Here is a 21,544-nt window from a genome sequence, read left to right as displayed (position 1 = left end):
TTGCAAAGCAACTAAGTCTGTGTGCTGCAACTACTGAGCTCATGCACCTAGAGCTTGTGCTCCATAAAAACAGAAGCCATCGCAATGAGAAGCCAGTATATCGCAATGAAGAATAGCCCCTGCTTGCCACAACTAGAGAAAGCCCGAGCACAGCAATTTGAAATCCAATGCGACCAAAAAATTAATTAATTTAAAAAAAGAAAGTGGAGGGGTTATGGATTTGAAGGGAAATTACAAAAGGATTAAGGTAGTGAGAAAGCCATAACAAACCAAAGTGGAGGACAAAGACTGAAATAATGGAATTTTACATTTTCAGTAGAGTAATTCTGGGAAATGGCCAAATCCAGGAGCAGGCAGAGAGATTTTTGTCATAGAAGTAGAATGGAGAACACTAGCAGTGGCCACAGAACTGTGAAGCTGGGGTGTTGCTTGGCTAGTCAAATCACAGAGCTCTCCGATCAGGTGAAGAGCTGGCGTTTGGGTAGAGGGGAGAATAAAAGCTAGATACCTGAAAAATTGGAACTTCTCTGATCAGGGATTGAAATCTGGCCCCCTTGCATTGAGAGTGTGGAGTCCTAGCCACTGGACCACCAGGGAAGTCCCAATTCCTTCTTGATGTAGTAATTTATTAACTTCTTTTTTTGAGAACTCAGGCATCTGGCTCTTATTCTCCCCTCTACCCGAACTCTACACTCCAAAAGTAGGGGGCCCAGATTCGATCCCTGTTGGGGGAACTATATCCCGCATGCTGCAACTAAAATCCTGCATTCCACAACTAAGATTGAAGATCCCACATGCTGCAATAAGACTTGGCACAGATAAAGAAATAAATAAATAGATACTTTTTTAAAAAGAAGAAGGAATAAAAAGGGAATTCCTCAGCAGTCAAGAGGTTGGGACTCCACACTCTCACTGCCAGGGGGCCAGAATTTGATCCCTGGTCAGGAAATGAAGATCCCACAAGTTGTGGGAGGCAACCAGAAAAAAAAAAGAATAAAAAGTAATAATACCAGAAGACATGAGAGTACTGAATACTACCAGAAGGCATGAGCCTTTTAATCTGAGTGTTGAAAGCAATGGTCTGAAAATAGTGAAGAATAAGAATGATGATAATTTCTACTGTGAAACAAATAGAAAAGACTAATGACTAAAATGACTGAAAAAGACAAATAATTCTCCAGCAATGGTGACATATAATAATATGGGTACTCTCGTGTATGGCTGGTAAGAATGTACATTAGAACAAACTTTCTGGAGTAGTGTGGGTAGTGTTGAGTTGCTGTTGTTCAGTCGCTCAGTCCTGTCTGACTCTTTGCAGCCCCAGAACTGCAGCACGCCAGGCAGGCTTCCCTGTCCTTCACTATTGCCCAGAGCTTGCTCAAACTCATGTCCATTGAGTCAATGATGCCATCCAATCATCTTGTCCTCTGTTGCCCCTTCTCCTCATGCCTTCAGTCTTTCTCAGTATCAGGGTCTTTTCTAATGAGTTGGCGCTTCGCATCAGGAGGCCAAAAGATTGGAGCTTCAGCTTCATAGTATCAGTCCCTCCAATGAATATTTAAGGTTGATTCCTTTAGGATTGACTGGTTTGATCTCCTTGCTGTCAAAGGGACTCTCAAGAGTCTTCAGCACCACAGTTTGAAGGCTTCAATTCTTTGGTGCTCAGCCTTTTTTATTGTCCAGCTCTCACATCCATACATGACTACTGGAAAAATTATAGCTTTGACTATATGACCTTTGTAGGCAAAGTCATGTCTCTTCTTTTTAATACACTGTCTAGGTTTGTCATAGCATTTTTCTTCCAAGGAGCAAGCATCTTTTAATTTCATGGCTGCAGTCACCCTCTGCAGTGATTTTGGAGCCCCCCAAAATAAAGTCTCTCACTGTTTCCATTGTTACCCCATCTATTTGCCATGAAGTGATGGGTCCAGATGCCATGATCTTAGTTTTTTTGAATGTTGAGTTTTAAGCCAGCTTTTTCACTCTCCTCTTTCATCTTCATCAAGAAGCTCTTTAGTTCTTCTTCACTTTCTGCCAGAAGGGTGGTGTCATCTGCATATCTGAGGTTACTGATGTTTCTCCCGGCAATCTTGATTCCAGCTTGTGCTTCATCCAGCCTAACATTTCACACAATGTACTCTACATATAAGTTAAATAAGCAGGGTGACAATATACAGCCTTGAGGTACTCCTTTCCCAATTTGGAACCAGTCCTTGTTCCACGTCTGGTTCTAACTGTTGCTTCTTGACATGCATACAGATTTCTCAGGAGGCAGGTAAGGTGGTCTGGTATTACCATCTCTTGAGTCTCCTTCATTGGCAGATGTGTTCTTTACCACTAGCGTCACCTGGGAAGCCTTGCTAGCATGTGAAATGAGTGCAGTTGTGTGGTAGTTTGAACATTCTTGGGCATTGCCCTTCTTTGGGACTGGAATGAAAACCGACCTTTTCTAGTGACCCCACAAGAGACTGAGCCAGACTTGCCTGTGTGTGTTTGGAAGTCTCCAGCGGAGACAAACAGTCCACAGTTTGTTGTGAACCACACAAAGGCTTTAGTGTAGTCAATGAAGCAGAAGTAGATAGAGGTTTTTCTGGAATTCTCTTGCTTTTTCTATGATCCAATGGATGTTGGCAATTTGATCTCTGGTTCCTCTGCCTTTTCTAAATCTAGCTTGAACATCTGGGAATTCTCGGTTCATGTACTGCTGAAGCCTAGCTTGGAGAATTTTGAGAATTACTTTGCTAGCATGTGAAATGAGTGAGTGTGAAACTTTCAATTGATATACTGAACTTCATCAAAATTATGAACTTCTGCTCTTCAAAAGATACTGGTAAGAGAAAGAAATGACAAGCTATAGACTGAGAGGAAATGTCTGCATATCTGATAAAGGACTTGTACTCAAAATACAAGAACTCTCAAAACTCAATAATGAGAAAACAAATAATCCAATTTTTTAATGGGCAAAAGATTTGAACAGACATTATAACAAAGATGCTCAATACATTAAGTCGAATACAAATTAAATACAAATTAAAACCACAATGAAAAACTTAATAGAATTTTTAAAAAAACTGACACTACCAAGTGCTGAGGAACTAGAACTAACTGGAACTCTCACACATTACTGAAAGGAATACAAAATTGCATAACCAATTTGGAAAACAGTTTGGCAGTTTCTTACAAAGTTAAACATACATTGACTGTACAACCTAGCAGTCCCATTCCTAGGCCCCAAGCCTCAAGCGAAATGAAAATTTGTGTTCACACAAAAACCTGATGCTAATGTTAACAGTGACTGCATTTGTAATCACAAAACACCAGAAACAACCCAAATGTCCCTCAACTGGGGAATGGAAAAACAAACTGTGGCACATCCATACACCGAAATCTGTTTAGCAAAATAAGAAGGAACAAAGTACTGGTACAAGCAATGACGTGGAAACATTTTAAAGGCTGTGTGCATGGATTGGAAAAAGCCAATTTCAAAAGGCTATATGCTGTATAATTTCATATATATATATAATTTTTTTAGCCATCCTGTGTGGCATGCAGGATTTTAGTTCCCCCCTACCCATGCCCCCTGCATAGGAAGATCAGAGTCTTAACTACTGGACCACCAGGGAAGTCCCTGTATGACTTCATTTACATGACAGTCCTGAAAACACAAAACTACAGTGACAGAAAATAGGTAGTGAGTACTAGGAAGTAGGGAGGAGTTGACCATAAAGGAGAACTGGGGAAATTTTTGAAGTGATGGGTCTATTCTTTATCTTGATTATTGTGGTTGTTACACAACTATAATGCATTTGTCAAAACATGCAGAAATGTACACTTAAAGGAGTGAATTTTACTATATGTAATTATATCTTAATTAAAAAATGAAAAAATAATCCTAGCACACACATGCATATACACACATACACACTTAGAAATGTACGAAAACAGAGGAAAAAGATTTGGGGGGTGGTTCATTGCGGTGATAGTTTAATGGGCATGTACATATGTCAAAACTCACCAAACTATATTCTTTATGTACAGTTTACTGCACGTTGATCATACCTCAATAAAGCTCTTCTAAAAAGGAGGAAGAAACATGAGAGGACTTCCCTGGTGGTCCAGTAGCTGGCACTCTGTGCTCCCAATGAAGGGGGTCTGGGTTCAATCCCTGGTCAGGGAACTTGATCCTGCATGCCCCAACTAAAGATCCTGCATGCTGCAATGAAACTGAGGGTCCCGTGTGCCACAACTAAGCCTCAGTACAGCCAAATAAATAAATAAATTTAAAAAAAAATAAAGACATGAGAAGAAAATATAACTGAGTATATTTAAAACCTTGGAGTAGGGACAGCCTTCTTAAACAGACGAAAAATAAAAAGCCATAATGGAAAAGAATGATGTATTTGACTACATCAAAATTGAAAGTTTCTATTCTAAAGAGATAAAAAATAAATACAAAAGAAGGGTAGATTGGGGAAGTGTTTGTAACATATAGAGATGACAGATAATTAATATCTAAAAAATAGAGAACTACAAATCAATGAGAAAAAACAACCCAATAGAAACATGAGCAAAAGATATAATAAGCAAATAAGAAGAGAGGAAATGCAAATAATAAACATATGAAAGGAAGATATATAAATTGGCTAATAAGCAGAGAACTACAAATCAAAACATCACCTTTTGCCTTACAGATTTAAAAAATTATTTTAATTTTTTGGTTGTACTGGGCCTTCACTTCTGCATGTGGGCTTTCTCTAGTTGAGACAAGCAGAGGTTATTCTTCATTGAGGTGTGCAGGCTTCTCATTGCAGAGGCCTCTCTTGTGGGGTATCGCAGGCTCTAGGCACACAGGCTTCAGTATTTGTGGTGCATGGGCTTAGTGGCTCTGCAGCATGTGGAATCTTCCCAGACCAGGGATTGAACTCATGTCCCCTGCACTGGCAAGCAGATTCTTATCCACTGTACCACCAGGGAATTCCCTGTCTTACAGATTTTTAAGTTTAAAAAGACTGATATCAATTGTTGGCAGAGGTATGGGGAAATATGTTCTCTCATACACTGTTGTTGGAAATATTCAGTCTTTTGGTGAGCAATTCTGCACTATCTGTTAAAATGTAAAATGCACATGTCCTTCAACCCAATAATTCTATTCTTCATTACCTATCCTATAGAAACACTTGCATATATCCACAAAAAAAAAGGTAATGGGGGGATAAATTAGGAATTGGAATTAACATATACACACTACCATATACAAAATAAACAAGGACCCACTATATAGCATAGGGAACTGTACTGAATATCTTGTAATAACCTATAATGGAAAAGAATCTGAAAAAGAATATACACACACACACACATATGTATATATAACTGAATCATTTTGCTGTATACTTGAAACTAACGTAATATTATAGATCAACTATATTTCAATAAAAATATTTTTAAGCCTTAAAAATACAATATGTTTTAAAAAAATGCAATATGCTTTGAACCAATAGCAGTTCTAGGAACTAGTTCTAAAAAAAATCAGAAATGAAAAAAAAAAGATCAACATATCAGGTATTTATTACAGTATTATTTATAATAACAAAAAATTCCAGTGTATATCAATAGGAGAACATGAGATAAATTTTAGACATTGCTTAGAAAAGACTGACATCCACATAATGACATGTTAATTGTATTGCTATGATTTCTTATTTGTATTTTCTCATTTTCTACAATGTTATACTTTCATAATAAGAAAACAATTAAAAATTTTCATAGTAAAAGTTTTTAAAAAGAGTTAATGGGAAAAAACCAAAAACTAGAAACTCTCTCAGTGATCCTCAAATTATATGTGGTAAAGGACCAACATGTAACACCTGTTATTTATGTAATATTGCACATCAATGATGTTTCAATTAAAAAACTGAAAATAATTGTTAAATGGTTAATTTTATGTTATGTTTATTTTATCACAGTTAAAAAAGGGAAGTGGGAAATGGTATATGCATACTATAGAATATGATACAGCATGTCTTATGTAAGAAACACTGATTTAACCTCATTCTCTTATAAAATAAAATTTTATTCTCATTCTCTTATCAAATAAAAAAGCAAGCTGTGGAACAATGTAGAGTATATCACTTATATAGGGAAAAATAAACAAAAAGTATATTTGTATTTTTAAGTACACAGAAGATGATCTGGAAGAACAAACACCAAATTGGTAACATCAGTCCCCTCTGGGACAGGGACCTACATTGGAGAGGCTGAAAAAAACTATCTATATTGTTTGACTCAAACAATAAAAATATATTCACATATTACTTGAAGAATCAAAACTTCAACAGTATGTGAACCATAAACTTCCAGATGATCAAGCTGGATTTAGAAAAGGCAGAGGAACCAGAGATCAAATTCCCAACATCCGTTAGATCATCAAAAAAGCAAAAGAGTTCCAGAAAAACATCTACTTCTGCTTTATTGACTACGCCAAAGTCTTTGTGTGGATCACAACAAACTGTGGAAAATTCTTCAAGAGATGAGAATACCAGACCACCTTATCTGCCTCTTGAGAAACCTGTATCAGGTCAAGAAGCAACAGTTAGAACCAGACAAGGAACAATGGACTGGTTCCAAATTGGGAAAGGAGTATGTTAAGGCTATATATTGTCACCCTGCTTATTTAACTTCTATGCAGAGTACATCATGAGAAATGCCAGGCTGGATGAAGTACAAGCTGGAATCAAGATTGCTGGGAGAAATATCAATAACCTCAGATATGCAGATGACACCACCCTTATGGCAGAAAATGAAGAAGAACTAAAGAGCCTCTTGATGAAAGTGAAAGAGGAGAGTGAAAAAGCTGGCTTAAAACTCAACATTCAAAAAACTAAGATCATGGCATCCAGTCCCATTACTTCATGGCAAATAGATGGGGAAACAATGGACACAGTAAGAGACTTTATTTTCTTGGGTTCCAAAATCACTGCAGAGGGTGACTGCAGCCATGAAATTAAAAGATGCTTGCTCCTTAGAAGAAAAGCTATGACCAACCTAGACAGCATATTAAAAAGCAGAGACATCACTTTGCCGACAAAGGTCCGTCAAGTCAAAGCTATGGTTTTTCCAGTAGTCATGTATGGATGTGAGAGCTGGACCATAAAGAAGGCTGAGCGAAGAAGAATTGATGCTTTTGAACTGTGGTGTTGGAGAAGACTCTTGAGAGTCCCTTGGACTGCAAGGAGATCAAACCAGTCAATCCTAAAGGAAATCAGTCCTGAATATTCATTGGGAGGACTGCTGCTGAAGCTTAAGCTCCAATACTTTGGCCACCTGATGTGAAGAACTAACTCATTAGAAAAGACCCTGATGCTGGGAAAGATTGAAGGCAGGAAAAGGAGACAACAAGGGATAAGATGGTTGGATGGCATCACTGACTCGATGGACAGGAGTTTGATCAAGCTCCAGCAGTTGGTGATGGACAGGGAGGCCTGGCATGCTGCAGTCCATAGGATCACAAAGAGTCAGACATGACTGAGGGACTGAACTGAACTGATACTTTCCCACAATTTACTGATTAAAAAAGAGTTTTAAGGAGGACTTTAACTGGCAGGATGAAGGAAAATGCATGATGCCAAGTTCATTTTATAACAACTACACAATGTTGCCTCTATACATCAAATATCTCCTAGCTTTATTTACGTGCATGGACAATGTGGGGAGGGAGGATAGAAAGTGCTCGGGAAGTTTTTGGACTCATAATATTCCTAAAAGAATTTTTTAAATAACATTTACATATTTATTACTACTCATAAATAATCATGGCAAAGTAGTATTGTTCATCAAGTTATAAAAAAAAGAGTATCAAAAACAATATCAGATTAGAGAAATAAATACATAAGACACCACTTTCTTCAATATTGTTAATAGGAAAAGTCTATGGGAGGGATATTGGTCAAAAAGAAGAATTTATAGTAAATTGAAGGAGCAAAATAAGAAAGTGACTTAAGAGAAACAAAATTGATTTGTAAGTTGAAAAGAAAAGTAAGGGTCAAAGAGTTCTTGTTGGCAGAACAACAGGGAAAAGCTGGCAGAACTGCTGAATGGTTTACCTCTTTCCTCTAAAAACTGAGGGTGTAAAAGCACGGCTAAGGTCTACACAGAGTTGACATTTCAACAAAAAATTTCAAATTTCAAGACTGACACTGATGTATATCCCCTTGTGTTCAGATAATAGGGACTCCTGATGATATTAAAGTGAGAAAGGGCATGTGCTAATGAAGTACAATGTTAGATCCTAGCTTCATCTTAGGAAAAGATCTGCTGAGAAATTCAGGAGAACTGCTACACTTAAAATGGATGAGACTGTGAGGAAACAGACATAAATTATACATAAAAGCTTAAAATAAAATTTCCAGGCTCAAAAGCTTGCGAGTTCCATGTATTTTTCAAATACTCAAATATACAAATGTGATCCACATGTGACTGATAATGGATAGACACACTTCTTATATACAAAGAATTTTCTCCTGTCATTACAAAACAATACAGGCATTACATAGTGGTACCAGTGATTTTATGGTGGTAGCTGTGTTTTCTTGATTTAATTTCAGATTTAAATGCAGAGCAATATTGCATAAATAGTAAAAGAAGATAAATGAAGCCAGAAATAAGTAAACAAACAAGAAATTAAAAAAATTAATATATGGAACTCAACAATTAGAATATCTGCATGCACAAGCCATACAAAACATACAGCTATTAAATATTAACTTCAAATTGTATGACTGAAATGGCCTAAAAGAACATGGCACAACATCATATTGTGTGTTCAATTTCTTATAATGATAAAAAAATGGAGACATAAACTATAATTTTTAACAACCAACAAGGACCTACTCTACAGCACAGGGAACTATATTCAACATTATGCAATAACCTATAAAGGAAAGGAATCTGAAAAAGAATATATTTGTATATATGTATGTCTTCTCTAGTGGCTCAGATGGTAAAGAGTTTGACTGCAGTGCGGGAGACCTGGGTTCGATCCCTGGGTCAGGAAGATCCCTTGGAGAAGGGAATGGCAACCCATTCCAGTATTCTTGCCTGGAAAATCCCATGGACAGAGGACCCTGGCGGGCCCCAATACATGGGGGCGCAAAGAGTCGGACACAACTGAGCAACTAACACACACATATACGTATAACTGAGTGGCTGTGCTATATACTTGAAACTTACATGATATTGTAAATCAGCTATACTCCAATAAAAAATTTACAAAATAAAAAAATTGAAAATTCTTTTTTATATAATTTTTAAAACTTTATTAATTTTAATGAAACTTTGGCCATACCATGTGGCATGCATGATCTTAAATTTCCTGACCAGGGATGGAACCCATGCCGCCTGCAGTGGAGGAGTAGAGTCTTAACCACTGGACCACTGGGCAAGTCCCTGAAAACTCTTAAATGAGTTATGTATTCAATGTTCTTCCCACTTCTCATCACTTCACAGAAATTGCTATTGCAAAGGTCACTAAATCTCACAGATGCCTTTCAGTCTTCATCTTACGTTGGTCTCTCAGTAGCATTTAATACAGTATTAAATGTACTCCTTTCTTTCTTCCTTCCAACAATACTCTATTCCCTTGGTTTTCATGACACCTCACCCTCCAGGTTTTCCTCCTATGTCTCTTCCCATTCCTCAACTTCTTCTGTGAGCTTCTCCCTTCTACCTCCTATTCCCTCTATAATCCAACCAAAGGCAGATAGGATATGATTGGGAAATTATTATGGAAAGTTATCGAACTGCCAACATCTGTTGGATCGTAGAAAAAGCTAGAGAATTCCAGGAAAACATCTATTTCTGCTTCATTAACTATACTAAAGTCTTTGACTGTGTAGATCACAACAAACTGTGGACAATTCTTAAAGAGATGGAAATACCAGATCACCTTACCAGCCTTCTGAGAAATATGTATGCAGGTCAAGAAGTAATAGTTAGAACCAGACATGGAACAACAGACTGGATCAAAATTGGGAAAGGAGTATATCAAGGCTATATATTGTCACCCTGCTTATTTAAATTCTATGCAGAGTACATCATGCGAAATGCCAGGCTGGATGAAGCACAAGATGAAATCAAGCTGGAATCAAATTTTTTTTTGAGGGGGAAGGTAAACCTTTATTTGGAAAAGAGAATTCAAATGACCATTTAAATCGCCCTTTCATTTCCAAAACAGAAACAAATAAGAAAACAAGAAAAATATTATATTTATCAAGCTCCTGCACTCTGTCATCTTTAGCCATTTTTAAACTACATTTCCTGGCAGAAGAGAACAGCTGATGATGGGCACTAGTTCTAGGTTCTAGGAACCAAGGAAGAGACAAACAGAGTGGATGGTGGGGTGTGGACAGATGGGCCTGGGGCTCAGACAGGCACATGCCCAGTACCCAGGAAACAATGTTTAAATATATACATGCATAGAGAAAATTCCTCAGAACCTAGGCATGGAAAGCTTATAACCATGAATACAGCAGCAGAATTCAAGCTGGGTCTTTGGCTCTCAAAAAAATAAAAGGAGAAAATGTGAACCTCAGCTAACTGTCCCTAACTTTAGCCTCTCAGCTATATCCTCCAGTCCCATTCTGGGGGCCACATCTGCAGGGCCAACAGCTACTCTGAGTGATGGGAGGTGTGAGGAGGAGCCAGCCAAGAACACCCCATGCCAAATCCAGCAATGAAAGATTAAAGCCTGCAGGTGACTCGTGTGGGCAAGGGAGCCCCTTGAATGGGCCAGAGTGCCCCGCCGTACCAGGCAAGGGAAAGCAGAGGCGATGAGCAGCCGAGGCCTTGCCAGCTGGAGCAAACCCTCAAGCACCGCCACCTCCAGGTCTTGGGCCACTTTTGCCCAAGGCTGCCTTTCTACTGAGAAGGTTTGGTCTGAGCTAAATATCGGGCTTTTCTAGGGGCAGAAAAAGGGAAGGGGATGGGGGGTGTAGCAAAAAGTAAAAAGCAGTGGGAGGAGAGGAGCAGAGAGTTGCAGCTGAGGTATGTGAGGAAAGGGAGCAAGTCCCTGAGGTCTTGAGTCCTAGCTGGGGCCTCTGCCTGCTCTCCCCACGCTGGGACTCCCACCCTCACCCCAGTCCTCCAGTGAGACCAGTTTCCTGACAGCTCTTTCTCCTCAGCCTTAAAGAGTTTTGAACCTTGAACCACTATCTCTGCCCACTGACCCCCCTACAGGGCAGCCTGAGGAAAGGGACAAGCCCTAGGGGAAACACGCAGGGCTGTGGGGAGCTCTGGGCAGGAGGCACAGAGGCTGCTAAGACAGCAAATGCACCTCTTAGTCTGCCGCTCCAGGCTGTGGCAACCACTTGTTCCAGAGCCCGGATGAAGAGGATCCCCTGGTTGGCCAGATGAATGCCTAATGAAACACAGAAGATAAAAGGACCTGGTCATGCCCTCCACCGGCCCCAAGGCCAATGGCCCCAGTGTGGAAAGCAGGCTAGTCAGAGACAGGCATGACTGCACAGAGCAGTTCCACCCCAGGAGGATGCAGACATGACACACGTCTCACATGTGTGTGTCTGCAGGAGGGCTGGGTCCACAGGTCTCAGGTTGGATCAGCAGGCACCACCAAGAAACGGCCTGAAAAATAAATAACCAATGAAATCAATAGCTCCCCCAACCCTGGTAATTAAAAATCAATGGGGAGCGCTGAATACATAGAAGGAAGGGGGAACCCCCCTTCTGCCTCTCCCAGGGCCACCAAGAAATTATGTGGCAGAGGATTAGGAAGAGGTTGGGGCGGGGCAGGGGCCACAGGCAGAGAATGTGGACAGGCCTGGAGAAAATCTAACCATGGGAAAAGGGGAACAAGGAGGGGGTGGGGAGGGGACGAAAGTTTCTTGGATCTAAGTTTCCAGAAGCATGGAATACTTCCACAGTCTCTGATCTGGTGAGCTCTTCTGGAAGAGAAGCACTCTTCCCCTGGGAGCCCATCATGGGGCCGTGACTTCCATCCTGAAGCTGGCCAGTAGGCAGAGGTGGTCTGAAAAGCAGAAGGTGTTAGATAAGCCACTGGTAGCCCAGAGAATTGCCGGGAGAAATATCAATAACCTCAGATATTTGGATGACACATCCTTATAGCAGAAAGTGAAGAATTAAAGGTTATGGCCAACCTAGATAGCATGTTTAAAAGCAGAGACATTACTTTGCCAACAAAAGTCCGTCTAGTCAAGGCTATGGTTTTTCCAGTGGTCATGTATGGATGTGAGAGTTGGACGGTGAAGAAAGCTGAGCGCCGCAGAATTGATGCTTTTGAACTGTGGTGTTGGAGAAGACTCTTGAGAGTCCCTTGGACTGCAAGGAGAGCCAATCAATCCATCCTAAAAGAGATCAATCCTGGGTGTTCATTGGAAGGTCTGATGTTGAAGCTGAAGCTCCAATACTTTGGCTACCTCATGCGAAGAGTTGACTCATTGGAAAAGACCCTAATGCTGGGTAGGATTGGGGGCGGGAGGAGAAGGGGACGACAGAGGATGAGATGGTTGGATGGCATCACCGACTCGATGAACATGGGTTTGGGTAGACTCCGGGAGTTGGTGATGGACAGAGAGGCCTGGCGTGCTACAATTCATGGGGTCGCAGAGAGTCGGACACGACTGAGCGACTGAACTGAACTGAACTGAACTGAAGAATTAAAAGAGCCTCTTGATGAAGATGAAAGAAGAGTGTGAAAAAGCTGGCTTAAAACTCAACATTCAAAAAACTAAGATCATTGCATCCAGTCCCATCACTTCATGGCAAATAGATGAGGAAACAATGGAAACAGTGACAGACTTTATTTTCTTAGGCTTCAAAATCACTGTGGATGGTGACTGCAGACATGAAATTAAAAGATGCTTGCTCCTTGGAAGAAAAGCTATGACCAACCGAGACAGTATATTAAAAAGCAGAGACATCACTTTGCCTACAAAGGTCGTATAGTCAAAGCTATGGTTTTTCCAGTAGTCATGTATGGATGTGAGAGCTGGACAATAAAAAAGGCTGAGCGCCAAAGAATTGAAGCCTTCGAACTGTGGTGCTGAAGACTCTTGAGAGTCCCTTGGACAGAAAGGAGATCAAACCAGTCAATCCTAAAGGAAATCGATCCTGAATATTCACTGGAAGGACTGATGCTGAAGCTGAAGCTGAAGCTCTAATACTTTGGCCACCTGATGTGAAGAGTTGACTCATTAGAAAAGACCCTGATGCTGGGAAAGATTGAAGGCAAAAGGAGAAGGGGACAACAGAGGATGAGATGGTTGGATGACATCACTGACTCAATGGACATAAGTTTGAGCTAGCTCTGGGAGATGGTGAAGGACAGGGAAGCCTGGTGTGCTGCAGTCCATGGGGTTGCAAAGTATCAGACACGACTGAGCAACTGAACAATAAATTCTGTTGCATATAATCCTGCAAGCCTAAAAGATACTTCTCTCCCCACTATGAATCAATATCAAATGAATAAGCACAGCTTTCTGCTGAAGTAAACCACTGTGGTAGGCTAAATAGCCAAAGATGGCTATGTCTTAATCCCCAAAACTTGTGAATATTTTACCTTACATGGAAAAAGAGACTTTGCAATAGAAAAAAAGACTTTGATGATGTGATTAAGATTTCAGTGATTCTGTTTACAATAGCTATGACATGGAAGCAACCTAGATGTCCATCAGCAGACAAATGGATAAGAAAGTTGTGGTACATATACACAATGGAATATTACTCAGCTATAAAAAAAGAACACATTTGAGTCAGTTCTAATGAGGTGGATGAAACTGGAGCCTATTATATAGAGTGAAGTAAGTCAGAAAGAGAAACACCAATACAGTACATTAATGCATATATACGGAATTTAGAAAGATAGCAGTGACAATCCTATATGCAAGGCAGCAAAAGCAACACAGATGTAAAGAACAGACGTTTGGACTATGTGGGAGCAGGCAAGAGTGGGATGATTTGAGAGAATAGCATTGAAACATGTATATTACCATATGTAAAACAGATGACCAGTGCAAGTTCAATCCATGAAGCAGGGCACTCAAAGTTGGTGCTCTGGGACAACCCAGAGGGATGGGGTGGGGAGGGAGGTGGGAAGGGGTTCATGATGGGGAGACACATGTGCACCCGTGGGTGATTCATGTCGATGTACAGCAACAACCACCACAATATTGTAAAGAAATCATCCTCCAATTAAAATAATTAATTAAAAAAATTTTTAAAGATTTCAGTGATTTAAGTTAAAGTTAGGGAGATTATTCTGGTGGCCTCTACATAATCACAAGGGTCCTCATAAGTGAAAGGAGGAGGCAGGAGAGTCAGAAAAGGAGATGAAAAGACATAAGTGGAAGTTGAAGTGGAGACTGCTGGCTTTGAAGATGAAAGGGAACCATGAGCCAAGGAATACAGACAGCCTCTAGAAGCTGGAAAAGGACCAGATTCTCCTGGAAAGCCACCAGAAGGGACACAGCCCTGCCAACATGTTGATTTTAGCCCTGTAAGTTTGTACTTCTGACCTCTAGAGATGTAAGACAACAAATCTGTTTAAGCCACTGAGTTTGTGATAATTTGTTACAACAGCAACAGGAAACTAATATGCTTACTTTAAAAGGAAAAAAAAATAGAATAAACTAAATCCTAGGGAAAAGATGGCATGCCCAAAGAAACCTCTTAGGATCTTCTATCATGACAACACAGAACTCAAGGAACCTCTTCTCCAGAGTAAGTTGAGAGACCATCTGGTGATTTTTCTTCTGTCTTGCCTTAAGGGCTGTTTGTCTGGATGGTCTGTCAGCAGGCCCCAACCTTTTTGGCACCAGGGACTGGTTTCATGGAAGACAATTTTTCCATGCACCAGGAAGTGGGGGCATGGTTTCGGGATGATTCAAGCACATTACCTTTATTGTCCACTTTATTTCTAATCTTGGGCTTCCCTTGTGGCTCAGCTGGTAAAGGATCTGCCTGCAATGTAGGAGACCTGGGTTCAATCCCTGGGTTGGGAAGATCCCCTGGAGAAGGGAAAGGCTACCCACTCCAGTATTCTGGCCTAGAGAATTCATGGACTGTATAGTCCGTGGGGTCGCAAAGAGTCAGACACAACTGAGTGACTTTCACTCACTCATTCACTCTTATTTCTAATCTAATGCCTCCACCAATTTGACAGGAGGAACCAGTCGGCAGCCCAGAGGTTGGAGGCCCTTGGGCTTGGTGACTCTCCCACTCCCACCCTCCAGAAAATACTTCAAACTAGGCTGCTTCTTCCCTTCCCTTCATCCTAGATGAGGATTTCTGTAGGAAGATGTTAGCTCACCTATAGGCTACCTCCTCCCATCATGAAGGTGGAGGCCAGGAAAGAACTAGTGCCATATAGGAAGTTCCTATTGATTAACTGATGAAACCTGGGTGTGGGGATGCTGAGCTCTGAATGGGATCCTTCTTCACAGGAAATGGCCCCCTCATCAGGTGTCCCATTGAATGCAGCCAGCTACTAAGGTCAGAAAACATCATGGACAAGAAATCAATTGAGGAACCCTGGAGATTCACAATCCTAAATTCCCTTTATTCTATGCTGTATCCCAAGACAAACAGACCTTTTGAATACAAAGAACAAAAAAAATATGCCACTCAGTTCAGTCACTCAGTCATGTCCGACTCTTTGCGACCCCATGAACCACAGCACGCCAGGCCTCCCTGTCCATCACCAACTCCCTGAGAACACCCAAACCCATGTCCATTGAGTTGGTGATGCCATCCAACCATCTCATCCTCTGTCGTCCCCTTCTCCTCCTGCCCTCAATCTTTCCCAGCATCAGGGTCTTTCCAAACGAGTCAGCTCTTCGCATCAGGTGGCCAAAGTATTGGAGTTTCAGCTTCAGCATCAGTTCTTCCAATGAACACCCAGGACTGATCTCCTTTAGGATGGACGGGTTGGATCTCCTTGCAGTCCAAGGGACTCTCAAGAGTCTTCTCCAACACCACAGTTCAAAAGTATCAATTCTTCGCTGCTCAGCTTTCTTTATAGTCCAACTCTCACATCCATACATGACCACTGGAAAAACCGTAGCCTTGACTAGACGGACCTTTGTTGACAAAGTAGTGTCTCTGCTTTTTAATATACTGTCTAGGTTGGTCATAACTTTCCTTCCAAGGAGTGAGTGTCTTTTAATTTCATGGCTGCAATCACCATCTGCAGTGATTTTGGAGCCCAGAAAAATAAAGTCAGCTACTGTTTCTATTGTTTCCCCATCTATTTGCCATGAAGTGATGGAACCGAATGCCATGATCTTAGTTTTCTTAATGTTGAGCTTTAAGCCAACTTTTTCACTCTCCTCTTTCACTTTCATCAAGAGGCTCTTTAGTTCTTCTTCACTTTCTGCCATAAGGGTGGTGTCATCTGCATATCTGAGGTTATTGATATTTCTCCCAGCAATCTTGATTCCAGCTTGTGATTCTTCCAGCCCAGCATTTCTCATGATGTACTCTGTATATAAGTTAAATAAGCAGGGTGACAATATACAGCCTTGACGTACTCTTTTTCCTATTTGGAACCAGTCTGTTGTTCCATGTTCTGTTCTAACTGTTGCTTCCTAACCTGCATACAGGTTTCTCAAGAGGCAGGTCAGGTGGTCTGGTATTCCCATCTCATGAAGAATTTTCCACAGTTTATTGTGATCCACACAGTCAAAGGCTTTGGCCATCCACAAAAATAAATCCTAGCAGTATCAAAGATGTAATCAAACACACAGAAATCCCTATATAAGTATTAGAAAACAAAGAAAAATGTTTATGATCTTGGCATATGGAAGACCTTATTAAACAAAAACAAAAATCAAAAGTCAAAAAAGAAAAGATAAGTCTGATCTCGAAATTTAAAACTTCTATTCAATAAAAGGTACCATAAAGTTAAAAGGCAAGATACTGAGAGAAAATATTTGCAATATATATAAAATACAGGACTAATACTTTTCTTTATTTATCCTGGATAAGAAAAGACAACAATATAGAAATACAGGTACAGAATATGAGCAGGCACATCACAGGAAAAATATGAATGGCCAACGAATGGATGTTCAACTTCCTTCTTAATCAGCATACTAAAAATAAACAATGAGATTCTATTTTCTACCTATCATATTGGCAAAATTTAAAGTTTGTTAATATTTAGTGTTGGGAACAGTAAAAAGAAATAATACCTCTTACACCCTGCTGGGGAGAGCGTAAACTAATACAGCCATGTTGGAGGAGCATTTGACAATATCTCAGTCAGTTCAGTCGCTCAGTCGTGTCCAACTCATTGTGATCCCATGAACCGCAGCACGACAGGCCTCCCTGTCCATCACCAACTCCTGGAGTCCACCCAAACCCATGTCTATTGAGTTGGTGATGCCATCCAACCACCTCACCTCATCTTCTGTCATCCCTTTCTCCTCCTGCCCTCCATCTTTCCCAGCATCAAGGTCTTTTCAAATGGGTCAGCTCTTCGCATTAGGTGGCCAAAGTATGACAGTATCTACTAAGATTATAAATGCATATAGTTTATGATACCACTCCTAGGTACATGTCCTAGAGTAGATGCTCAGATGTTCTCAAAAGGTGGTCCACAGATGCCTAGGAACCCCCAAGATCATTTTGAAGGGCCTGTGAGATTCAAAACTTTTCGTAAAAGTATTAAGACAGCTTCCTTGGTGGTCCAGTGGTTAAGAATCTGCCTGCCAATGCAGGGGACACAGGTTTGATCTCTGGTCCAGGAAGATTCCACATGCTGTAGAGCAACTAAGCATGTGGCACTACAACTACTGAAGCCAATGCACTCTAAAGCCTGTGCTCCACAACAAAAGAAGTCACTGCAATGAGAAGCCCACAAACTGCAACTAGAGAGTAGCTCCCACTCACTGAAACAAGAGTAGCCCCTGCTAGCTGCAACTAGAGAAAGTTTACACAGCAATGAAGACCCTGTGCAGCTATAAATAAATAAAGTATTAAGATGTGTTTGCCTTTCTTACTGGGCTGACATTTGCACTGATGGTGCAAAAGCAAATGTGGGAGAAAAGAAAAAGCAAAGGTTGGTAAAAGGCAGTGGGACCAAGCTGTACTAGTAGTCACTATTTTTTAACCACACACTTAAGAATGTCCTTGATGAAGCAGTAAAAGTTATTACATCTCCACTGTTGAGTACATGGTTAAATATTTTGTATAACAAAACAGGAAGTACAGATAAAGTATTTCTTTTGCATACTCAAGTTGGATTGTGCCAAGGAAAAGCACTTGTGAAACTGAGTTGTGAGCTGAACTAGTCACTTTTTAAATGAAACACCATTTTTGAAATAACAACTGACAGATAAACCATGGATATTCAGACTTGGGTTCTTGGCAGGCGTTTTCTCAAAATGGACAAAATGAGCCTGTTGCTTCAAGAAAAACTGACAGAATCTGAGCTTTCAAGCAAAAATTAGCATTTTTGAAAACTTACACCTCCACCATAGATAGGTTTGGCAGATTTTCAATACTTAAAGACTTCTGATGAGAGCAGTGGTGATATTAATGAATGTGACTTTTTTGACACTGTATAATGAATTGTGTCAACATTTGAAAGATCTGTGTAACAGTGAAAACAACATTTTCCAAACTGCCAATACATGATGTTATAAAATCATGCACCCAGTAAAAGATCTATTAAAGTACAAGGTAAACTAATGGATTTTAATGTAACAAAATATTAAAAGTTGACTGATACAGCTTCAAAATTCACATTAAAAGTAATCTTTTAAAAAGTAATCTTTAAGAAACTACCACTTGTTAAGGATTGATGTAATATTAAACAATACACACAATTATTTGAAAAGGCTATTAAAATACTGCTCATTTTTCTAATTACACCTGTGTGATATACTTCAACCAAAACATCATAATAGATCAAATACAGAAGCAGATATTAGAATCCAGATGTTTCCTATTAATCCTATTTAAGAGACTTGCAAAAAATGTAGCACAATTTTACTGTTCTTTTTTGGCTTTGCAGAAGTAATTTTTCATCTACAAATATCATTTAACGTGTAATTAGCTTATTGCTGTTATTTTTAACGACTATTTTTAAATTATCACTTTGTAATTTCTAATACATTGAATAGTGATAGATATAAACCCACATAAACAAATTCTCTTAGGAGTGTAGAGGGTCCTGACATTAAAAAGTTTGAAAAACCACTTTCCTAGAGAAACTCTGACAAAAATGTCAAGTCAGGAAATGTTCATAGCAGAGCTCCTTGTAAAAGCCAAAAAAAAAAAAAAAAGGGAGGGGGAAATCTAGTTGTCTATCAATAAGGAATGGTTAAATAAACCATTTAATAGCCATTCTATGGCATGTGTGTGTATGGTCAGTTGCTCAGTCGTGTCCAACTCTTTGCAACCCCATGGACTGCAGCCCACCAAGCTCCTCTGTCCATGGAATTTTCCAAGCAAGAATACTGGAGTAGGTTGCCATTTCCTTCTCCAATTCTATGACATACTATGCCACATTTTTTTTAAAGTGAAGTAAATCTTGATGTTAGTGAAATTAAAACGTTTCCAAAACATTGAATGAAAAACTTTTAGGATATGTACAGCATGGTATATTTTTTGTACAAATAGACACAACATATTGTCTTTTTAAAAGAGTTGGAAGACTACAAGGATACATACAAAACAATTGATAGTGGCTACCTTTGGGACTGGTAAGAGGACTAGGATTGTGGGTAATGGCCAACGTGTACTTTAGCACCATTTTTGTGTAATGTTTTGAGGGCTTCCCCCCGCCTCCTCTGCCAAGGAGAATGTACTAGTGTAATTAAAAATAACTGGGGGAAAGGAATAAAGCAACGAGGTCAGGTCCGCTGACATTGATAAAGAAAGGGCACTGGCTCTGAATCCAGGCTGAGATGGCCAATGTATTTGCTGCAGTCGTTCTGGAGCTGATGAGTCTAGGAAAAAGCGAGCGGTGAAATCAGGCGACGGAGGGGATGGTCGGCTCAAACGGTTTTGACCACCTGGATGGAGAAATTTCTGAGTCAGGCACCCTCTGCTTCCTTCTTGGTATTTAATTCAAAGGAGGCCTTCACGGCCGCAGAGCCCAGCCTCTCCCGCTTCCGGCTTCACCTCTCTCTGTGGCCCCAGTCCGGTTCCGGACCCCCACTCTCCCGGCCGCATCAGAGGAAGAGCTCGGACCGGCGGTGGTGGAAGGAGCAGGTTAAGGCACGGCCCCTCTAAGTGCTAGGCAAGGAGACTACAGGCAGTGTCGCGGCGGCACATCCGGAGACACTGAGACGCCGAAGCGTGGACCTGGGGTGACGGGGTTGGGGGGTGGTTAGAGGGTAGCTAGGTTGCGGGGTGCAGGAAGTTACCGAACAAGCCAAACGAGCTCCGAGGTATCCCGCCGACTCTTTCAGGTGCCCTGAGGCAGGTTATGCTTTCGAAACCAGTGCCACAGGGTCCCCATTGGTCTTCCATCCCAGCCAACCAGCTGGAATCCCTATGGCCCACCCCCTCGATTCAGAAGCCAATCAGAGGAGAGCATGTGCTTCCCGTTGCATAGGACCAATTAAGTTTGCTCATTTCTGACGTGTGGATAGCCAACCAGAAGAGCGGAGGCCTGGCGAGTCGGCCTCTTATTTCAGTCACCATCTCGATCTACGTCACTGTCCTTGCCCCATCCCTACCTGTAATCTAAATAGAAAAGGAGATCCAAGCTGGAGGGATCGTGGTCCAAAAGGCAAAGTGATATTTCCCTGAGTTTCTAAGGAGATTAGCCCTGGGGTCAGATGAGCCTGTGCTTGAGCTATCAGTCCTGCTCTGGGATTGGCCTCAAGTAGTGCCAACCTGAGAAAAGTACTGGTCGTCATGAAAGCGCCTCAGATATGTTGCTTTGCCACTAGGCTAGTAGTTTCATTTTCCTCCAAATTGAGGTGGGAAGAAGGCTGGAACATCCTGGACCTTTAATTGAGATATGGGTTTTCCTATAATAAGAAGTGTAGGGATGCTCAATTAGCAGCAATAGATACTAAAATGAAAAGTATGGGGAAATTTTTAAAAACCTGACAGTGGTATCACTACAAATAAATGTGCCAGGAAATGCAAATTAAAACTAAGAAACACCACTTTCACCAAATAGTATGGATAATTATGAACTGTTTAATATTTTTCCACTTTTGGCAAAAAAACGTTTTGGAGGGAAACAGGATGTCTCCACTTTTGTAGTTACAGAAATTCTCATTTTCTGTAAGTGGGAAACTAAACTGCACTCTTTAAGAAGGTAGCTTAGTAGTACCTAACAAAATGTAAAATGCACACATCCTTTCACCCAGGAATTCCTTCTCTCAAAATCTATCCTACAGAAACACTTAAAACACACAAGGTTATATGCAGCATTACTTATAATAGTAGATGATTTCCATCAATAAGGGAATCATTAAATGTTGATACAAGTACACTATAAAATGCTATGTCACCATTTAAAAAAATGAGGTAAATTTCCATGTACTAA

The 21,544-nt window shown here is 40.5% G+C and overlaps 1 protein-coding gene across 9 annotated transcripts in view; it reads right to left on the bottom strand.

Annotated features, from left to right (window-relative positions):
* SNX12 (sorting nexin 12) overlaps positions 1–21,544 on the bottom strand; it is a 72,174-nt gene that overhangs the window by 37,571 nt on the left and 13,059 nt on the right. For 2 of the 9 annotated variants that reach the window (XM_081566303.1, XM_081566305.1), the window contains exon 5: positions 10,147–11,637. The exons of 1 other annotated variant lie outside the window; for it this stretch is intronic. In XM_081566303.1, coding sequence (XP_081422429.1) covers positions 11,563–11,637 — 75 coding nt within the window. In that variant the 3' untranslated portion in view covers positions 10,147–11,562. Of the gene's footprint in view, positions 1–10,146; positions 12,041–15,568; positions 16,782–16,975; positions 20,344–21,544 lie in introns of those variants that run through there. 6 more of the 9 variants (XM_081566306.1, XM_081566308.1, XM_081566301.1 and 3 more) reach the window with 5 other exon arrangements.

Source organism: Giraffa tippelskirchi, chromosome X (assembly GCF_054371585.1).
Source record: "Giraffa tippelskirchi isolate mGirTip1 chromosome X, T2T-mGirTip1v1.2.pri, whole genome shotgun sequence".
Classification (NCBI taxonomy): Eukaryota; Metazoa; Chordata; class Mammalia; order Artiodactyla; family Giraffidae; genus Giraffa; species Giraffa tippelskirchi.
This window is presented reverse-complemented; position numbering and strand designations above follow the sequence as displayed.